The sequence below is a fragment of the Fulmarus glacialis genome, unplaced genomic scaffold (genome assembly GCF_000690835.1).
Source record: "Fulmarus glacialis isolate BGI_N327 unplaced genomic scaffold, ASM69083v1 scaffold14698, whole genome shotgun sequence".
NCBI classification, from domain to species: domain Eukaryota; kingdom Metazoa; phylum Chordata; class Aves; order Procellariiformes; family Procellariidae; genus Fulmarus; species Fulmarus glacialis.
The window spans coordinates 5,737-13,856 of record NW_009229026.1 but is presented as its reverse complement, the minus strand read 5'-3'; the positions used below and the strand labels follow the sequence as shown (position 1 = coordinate 13,856).

The following is an 8,120-nucleotide window of genomic DNA, read 5'->3' as shown; positions in this document are numbered from 1 at the left end:
TCCCTACACATTTATTCCATGGCTCCACTAGCTCCCAGCAGAAATATCAGACACAGGAAGGCCAAATTCTCTTCTGCTGCAGCTGAACTATGTTACTTTTGCCAGCATTCTTCCAAGAGTTTAATTTAGAGCAATTTATAATTTCCTTTTTTTGCCTAAGCATTACAGGCTACCTTTTTCTTCTCCTATACGTCATATAACCTGCATCTTTTGGGTTCAAGACATCACTTCTCCCTGATGGAGAAGTGGGGTGGGTTCAAGTTCCTAAACTGTGAAGGTTAAACAGCTACATGCCATCAAGAATTCATAACACAATCTCCTTTACCTGTAGTGTGCAATTTTCACTTCTTTTCAGGAATTCAACAAATCTGTCCACCACTCCCTGAGTGTTTATCACTTCATCTATTGGAGGATTTGGTTCTGAAATAGCAAGGCAGTGTCAAAACAGTATGTAGGTCTAATGCAGAGGAATAACAAGCATGAACTATTACTGAATTGAATGATCTCAAGCTATACAAACTTGGCAGGACAACTCTCCAGAATAACTTTCTGTACAATTCATACAACTGTCAATCATTAGCAATATACTAGATTAGCAAGTTTCTAGATTGTAACTTACTTTCCCCCAGCTCAAAGCTGCTAACCTTCTGTATAGCAATACACATGCTTGCAAGAGAAAGGCTATGTCAGATCCTATGGCAGGGATGAGTTATTTTTACCTTTGGAGAGTAACTTCCTGAATTTCTGAGTGGTTGCTAGCTGTAGGTCAGGGTCATCTGAGAAAAGCATCTCTACCATCTCTCTTGTGATCACTCCCTCCTGAAAAGATGCAAAAGAGACCGAACAACGGTGCCATTTCACACTAAGATTATTTAAGGCATCACAGTCATGACAGCCTACCGTGACTTTGTGCTTAGCTAGTCATCCAAAGATACACAATTTGAGCTTACAGCACACTATTTACCTCCTGGCAGACTTTTCCAGTTTGCTGTAGTAACATTTGCAACATTCTCAAAAGTGAGAAAACAAAACCATTGAGGTTTGTCAGTTCTATGCAGTCCATAGCATTAAATCGATCTGAAGGCACGATTGCAACAAGGAAAGGCACCTTACCCCACACGTTGTGGAACTAACATAGGAATCCACAAGGAGACTATCAAACATGGAGGCATCTTCATTGATCAACTCCACATTTCTTCTTTTAAAGAGCTGGCAGGGAACAAAACACAGGAGTCATTATTAGAAAGCAATGATGAACAATCTTCATAACTAGACATTCTTGTTCCTCAAACAAGATACCATCAGCTAGACTAAACGCAACCTGAATAGAAAAGTAGTCATTAATAACAGCTCTGCACTCTGAAGACTAGTTTGGCATACAAACCCCAATAATAAAACATGCTAAGTCTTGCCCTCAGATATGCAAATGCCCAAGTCACTGAGACACTGGTACAGGCAAGTGCAGAATTTGACCTAACAAGTTAGGAAAACTGGGGAGAAGGCAGCTTGTAGATGACGCACTAATAAGCAAACATTTAGTCTGAGTCGCATACATCACCGGGGAATCACCTCTTACTTTCATAGACCTCCAAGCCAAAAAAAAAAAAAAAAAAACAAAACAGCTCAGAGTTAAGAAATACACACAGCCCATACTTTCACTTGCTCTTCCTGCTTCTTTGAGGAAACAACCCCATTCACTAATTAATAAAAAAAAAATTTAAAAAACCACCAAAAATAGACCTTAAAAACAAGGATCTGTGAACAAAAACCTCTAGTACCCCAAGGACAAAGTGCTGAGAGAGCTCTTGATGTGAGCTACACTCTGTATTAGGTACAAAGAAAAAGAGAAAAGCAAGATCTCAGTTAGAACAGAAAAAATAAGAGGACTGCCAACGAACCTTAATGCACAGATCCTTGAAGATTCCAGTTTGGCAGCAGCACAATCCTGGTTGTGTTAAGGCTGTACACAAGCTAGTCAAGATGACAGTTACCTGTTGCTCTCGTTTCTGTTTGCGCAGTTGAATTCCTTCCTCTTCTCTTCTCCGACGCATTTCCTCGGGATTTAGGGCTTTGTTCTTGTAACTCTTCATTCGATAGTTATCCTTCGCAGGACTCGCCATGGTTTCTGTGAAGAGAAAAAAATATCTGCCTCAGATTTCTTGTCACTCTCTGCTCCTTTACCCACATGTCCTTTCTGACAGGGAAGTCCGTGCACATGGAATAGCCAGATTAAACAGACTTATATGCAAGAGCTGGTCTCAAACACTAAAGTAGAAGCTCCAAGTTAGGACGCGATTCTAACCTTAGTTCATGTGATATGTTGTCATGGCAAGAGCATTACAAAGTTTCTAGGAAGCATAAGAGTAGATTTACTGCTCTGAAAGAAACCTTCACAATATTGAGCACATTACCCATATGAAAGGCTTCTACTCAAACAGCTTCACTGTCCTCGGGAGTGCATAACTAAATTCTACTTTGGTTTTCAGCAGAAATCATTTCTCTTGTATCATCATGGCATAAATCACACCTTGACAATTTTTTCCCCCCAGATCGGGAGGTTCACTCTGTATGCATGGCAAAAATCCAACAGACCCCACAGCAAACTGAGGCCTTGATTTTATAATAATAAAAAACCTTGCAAAAAGCAGAGCTGTACATAACGTATAGGCCATGTTTGTCCCGCCAGGTTACTGCAAGTGTTCAGTACCTGACCTAATTATTTTGCTGCTTCATATCTGACTAATGCAGTACTTCAAACTTGATTACTTGTGTATTTGCCTCCTAGTCAGGGAAGTGACACTCCACTATTTGGCACAGTTAAAGGCAACCAGGGCCAAGCAGTAACCTGAGTACAGAAGGTTATCAATTCCCCAGCTGCAATCCACTGCTTTGACCATGTCAACTCCTTTTTGCATTTTTCCAAACTCTCCCTTTCTCCCATTTATGATACAGATTATTTGCTTAACATCTGTGCCTTTCTCAGGACAGGAAGGAAGCAATCATAATACACAACATCAGAACACCAATTAACCCTGAGACCAACTTACTCTTCTCCAGAAGTCTGCTGGACACCAGTATCTTTGTTTTCTTCCAACTGCTAAGAGCAGGTGGAAGAAGTGTCCTGTGAAAGTTTGCAGCACTATCTCCTTACCCCTCCTCTTTCAAGCTTTAAGCACTCCTCAGCCACGTTGCTTACAGAAAGTTTCAGTCCGACTTATCAACTGTCTCCAGCCTTTCTGGAGCCCTTCCAAGATCAGCTGGAGAAGTTTCAGACCCTACTGCCCTCCTACTAGGAAAGCCCACAGCCAAACCAAGAAAAAACATATACAATGTACAAATATCCAACATTTCATTGCTATAGAAAGAAGAAACAACTAGAAGAATTCATATTGTAACAGGAGAGGAAACAAAATACTTTCAGTTCTATGATTTCCAGAAAATAGCTAAAAAGACACCAAGCATTGTGAAAAAGTCAGACTCCATTTCACAGCATCTTTCTAAGAGGGCATTCTCTTCCCTAGCCAAAACACCAAGAGGACATTCTTCTGAAAAGCAATAGATAAAGAAAAAACCACCAAACCCCAAGTTCCTCTGGTCATTTACACTGTAATACAGATGCACGTCCCTGGCAAACAGCCCTGACCCCACGCTGTCCACAGTTGTGGAAGCTTGTTTTGAAGCTCAGCAACCGACAGCTGCACCCAGAAACACCAGGCTTGAAGAGGTGCAGCATGATGGGTTGCAACTCTATTGGCACCTCCGAAGCTAAAAAGAAGCCACCAACCACAACTCATCATCAGTAAAAGTAGCATTCTAGTGCCAGGTTAGAAAGCCTTTTTCAGTAACTTGCTTAGGGCACAGTAAGTGGCAAGATGTTATAAGGAAAAGACTACGTCACGCTGAGCGCCACTAAGGAAAAGGCATACAGCCTCAAAACTGACTGTAGGATTGAAGCAATCAAATTACAGTAGGTCTTGCAAGATCTTGAGCCTTACAGAAGTTTACCTTTAGTCCCTTTCCTAAGTATCCCGTTTTATAAGGTCTGTCCTCAATAAAACCAAGGCAAGAAACCTACTTAAAACACTAAACGTGGCAGCTGGACTATACCTTGCTGACAGCCTCACTGTGAAGCTTGTATTAAACTAATTTTTTCCTGAGTTCATTTCTCACAAGTCAGAGGTTCAGAGGAATAGCTGACCTGTTTCTAAAGGTATTTGACAGCACTTTCCTCATTCTAAAAAAACCAAAACAAAACAACCAAAAAAACCCAACACACACACATTTACATGGCAAAGAAAAGCAGAGATTGAAGATCACAGGAACTATGCAACTGCTCCCACTTGTCCATCTTCCCAGCAGCACTGTATGCCAAAATTGGAAGGAAGAATTTATTATTTTTAACTGAAAAGCAGCTAAATCAGAAGATAGAAGACTTAAAAAAAATCTGCAGGCTTTAGGAGTCTATATCTGATCTTACAGTGGCAAGGTGTGTCATCTACATATAGATTTTAATTCAGGAAATGTATTTAACTACCACTGTTTTGTCAGTGTATTCATATTACTACCCCAACGCTAATGGCCGATACAGCCACACAAAAGAGTAAGAGTTGCTAGCTTAATTCTGAAGATTACAACAGAATCCTTAACAAAGACAAATTTGTTACCTCCCCTTGGAAAGCTAAGTCTCCAATTAAAAGGCAGTGTTTAGGAAAAGGAAGAAGAAAAAGTGATTAAATGACTTAACACTATACACAGGATTACCAGCCAGTTAGTCATATAAATAGCCAAGTGACACATGACAGTTCAGCTGCCTCCAAACTTGCACAATCCCACTCAGCTGGGCACACCCTGGACCCTGCTCCGGGTGTCCGGAAAACAGCCAGAGACTCTCGGCCATGCTGCAAGGTCTCAGAGCACACTCAGCACACCCAGGACCTTGTAGTTTAAGGCTTTTATTTCCAAAGCATCAAGAACACCGTTATACTGCAAAGAAACCCCAAAGATACAACTAGCCCCTGAAGAGTGATTTTTCACATTGTCTGTGTAACAGCACACCACTGTGCAGCCGTCTCTCTGGCACTTGATTTTCTATTTTCTCTCACACACGTTTATCTCTTCAGATGATTTCCATTGATTTTTTCCAGTCCATCATCTGTGTCAATACTTTAATGACATTAGAATGCTACATTACACCCCATTTCCATGGCAATGGATGAATGTCACAAATGCAAGATTATGACTTCATGGAGAGCTCAGCAGATGCTGTAGGCACCACAGACTGCAGCAAGCCCAAACGCATGAAACAAAACAGACAGCAGGATGCCAGGCACGTACAAATTCTTTACTTGTAGTGTTTCAGTACAAAACATCTAGCTCATCCAGTGTATCTGCAAGTCAGGCTTCGTCGTTAACTATTAACTCAAATTCTATCTACCCACAAAACAATCCCACTAAATCAGACTGTTGGAGTAACCTGGACTATCAGATTAGGGAAAGCAGTCATCTGCTCATAGGTGATGCATATTAGATACTCAAGGCACAGATTCTCACTTTGCATCTTGACATTGCTGCTCTGAGAAGTTTCGCTTTTACAGAAAAGCTCTCGACTGTAAAGTGGCAATGGAAAGCAAGCTTCTTTAACTGCTCTAAAGTTTTAGCTACTGCATTTAGGCAGCCACCTTAACCTCTACAAAATGCTGTCCTACTAGGACAGCACCTTGCACTGCACCTCTCCTCGGAAAGGTTTTTCTTCTGCAAGAACCAGCTAAGCCCTGCCTTAAATGAAGATAGTATCAGCTCACACCCTAGAATTACAAAACTGTTCTGCTGCTGTTCCAGCCAGAATTCCAGGGCTCCAAGCTTACCTGCTGCACTCCAAGGAAGCTGGGCAATAAGGCTTTTTCCTTCTATACCACAGCAGCTCACCCGGAGCAATTTGTGCAGCCTGTAGCTGCTCCGGGTACCTCTTTTTCCCTGAGACCACACCAAACAGACTGCACACCAGATAAACTGTTCTGGCAGTGCCTGCAGCCTGCTCACCACTTATCTCTCCCCAGAAGCCACCCCCCTGACCGTCCTCCTGGCACAACAGGTACAGGTACCCATTCATGTGGTGGGGAAAGGCTGCAGGCACCCAAGGTGCCTGGGGCACAGTGCTGTGAGCCCATCTAACAACTTGCTGAAGAAAGAGGACAGGCTTTTACTGCATGTCTTCCAAATATCTCAGTACATGGCAAAGCAAGAGGGATATGCAGGCATTTGGAGAGTATGGCAGACACCACAATCCCAGCATCCTCCCCTCACAACAAGCATAAAACTGTATTTTCACCCCCAGAGCTGCTCAGGCAACAAGCTCAGCTCAACCCTGCCTGCCCAGGTGCAGAAGCATGTTTGTGTGGGAGCAGTACTGTTAGACAAGGGCCAGAGCTTGCCCTGTTCTGCTAGAGTATAAGCACAGCATGAATATGTTGTTAGAAAAGAAAGGAAAACAACAAGAATTAGGACAGAATTAGAATGAGGCACGTCCTCCACCAGCGGGAACAGAAACATAGCTTTTCCAAAAACAGCAAAAGCCAGTCCAGCTACTTATGTTTCAGGCCCTAGCTCATACTTCATTCCTACCATCCTACCCTCCTGCTGCAAGAGACAGCCTAGTTTTCTAGGAACCTGGTTTCCTCCAAGTTCAGCATTCCTTGGATTACACCAATAAAATCTCTACCTTTTCCTTTTTCACTGGTCAATTAGAACTGATGACTGGAAGTCCCTTTGAAGTACCCATGTTCCCTCAGCAGTGTATTGTCATTCCTGACCACTGTTTACAGAGGGTCTCAGTAAGCATCACCCTTACCTCAACCTCTTCAGTCCAATTCACCTCCCCTAAGGCAGAATTAAAAACTGCAGAGGTAAAAACTTGTACTGTGTTAAACTGAGACTGCAGAGCTTTCAACCCATCTCTTCCCAACACCTCTGCAGACCAAACAGTTCCACAAATCTACAAGAGTTTTAACACTGTTTGCAAATATGAAGAACACTTGAGAATCTGCTGTTCACACCAAAACCTCACAAAGTTCACTCAAGAAAGCAGTAAACTTAGACTTGCAAGATTGACTCCATTTAAAATAGTGTCCTGACCAAGCTTGGAATTCCCTGACCTCACACAGTTCCCTAGGACAGTGCTTTTAGTAGCCAAGTACCTCCCTGCATTAGTGAGCTTTATTCACAGCAGCTCACAGAAAAAAGTGACAGTATTTGCACTTCAATAGTTCTCCTATTGAGCATTCAAGTTCTGCACCTCCAATCAGATCTGCCAACTATTAGCCCCAAGATGCCAAATCAGATATTAAATTCAGTGCTAACATGACACATTAAATAGATCTAAGGATTATCAGCCTGCATATGTAAAGATTTATTTCTGTATCCCGAAAACTTAACAGCAGGTAACCCTGGCTCTGCAGGACAAATTTTGAAATCCATTTGTACATGTTTGATGACTTGCTTTAATAAAACACAGCTATGTAAAGCTTTGCTCAGGCACCTCAGAGACCAGGCAGATGTAAGGCTCACTAAAAAGCAAAACACTTGCTACTCCTGGCTCAGAGGGACTCCTCTGTCCTGTGGAAAACAGCAGCAATTGGAAGACTTGGCAGAAAGGCCAAAAGGGAACATGTACTAAGTGTCAGAAGCATTAGATTTTATTTCTTAGCTACGCGAGTGGCTATGCAGGGTGACATGCTCAAGGGAAGTCTGTAAGTCCAGTTTAGTGACAGCTGATGAAGCCACTATCTGCCCAGCTACAAACAAGGACTGAGATTGAAACAGCAACACGAATTTAGATGCATCTCCATCACCCTGAGACAGAAAGAGAGACAAGGCCAATATTAGACAAGGAACTCTGCTCACTACTAACCAGGCACGAGTAAGTTGCTGCAATGATCTGCTAAGGTCATTTCAGAGCATGAAGCAATTAGCTACCTTTCCAGGTCCGTATTAAACATCCATGTAAGACCAATACTGATACACCTTTCAGGACTGCAAAGCATCCATGAGTTCAAACACATTTTTATAACTCCTTTTAGAAGACTGTTTGCCTACATCCTCAAAACTCACACTACTAAAAGCCC

General features: G+C 42.2%; 1 protein-coding gene across 1 annotated transcript in view; it reads right to left on the bottom strand.

Annotated features, from left to right (window-relative positions):
- KPNA6 (karyopherin alpha 6 (importin alpha 7)) overlaps positions 1–2,120 on the bottom strand; it is a 9,998-nt gene extending 7,878 nt beyond the window's left edge. Inside the window, exons 1-4 of the mRNA XM_009583704.1 lie at positions 1,992–2,120; positions 1,114–1,209; positions 720–819; positions 326–420 (exon numbers count right to left, since the gene is read on the bottom strand). Coding sequence (XP_009581999.1) covers positions 326–420; positions 720–819; positions 1,114–1,209; positions 1,992–2,120 — 420 coding nt within the window. The remainder of the gene's footprint in view (positions 1–325; positions 421–719; positions 820–1,113; positions 1,210–1,991) is intronic.
- Positions 2,121–8,120: the final 6,000 nt, after the last annotated feature.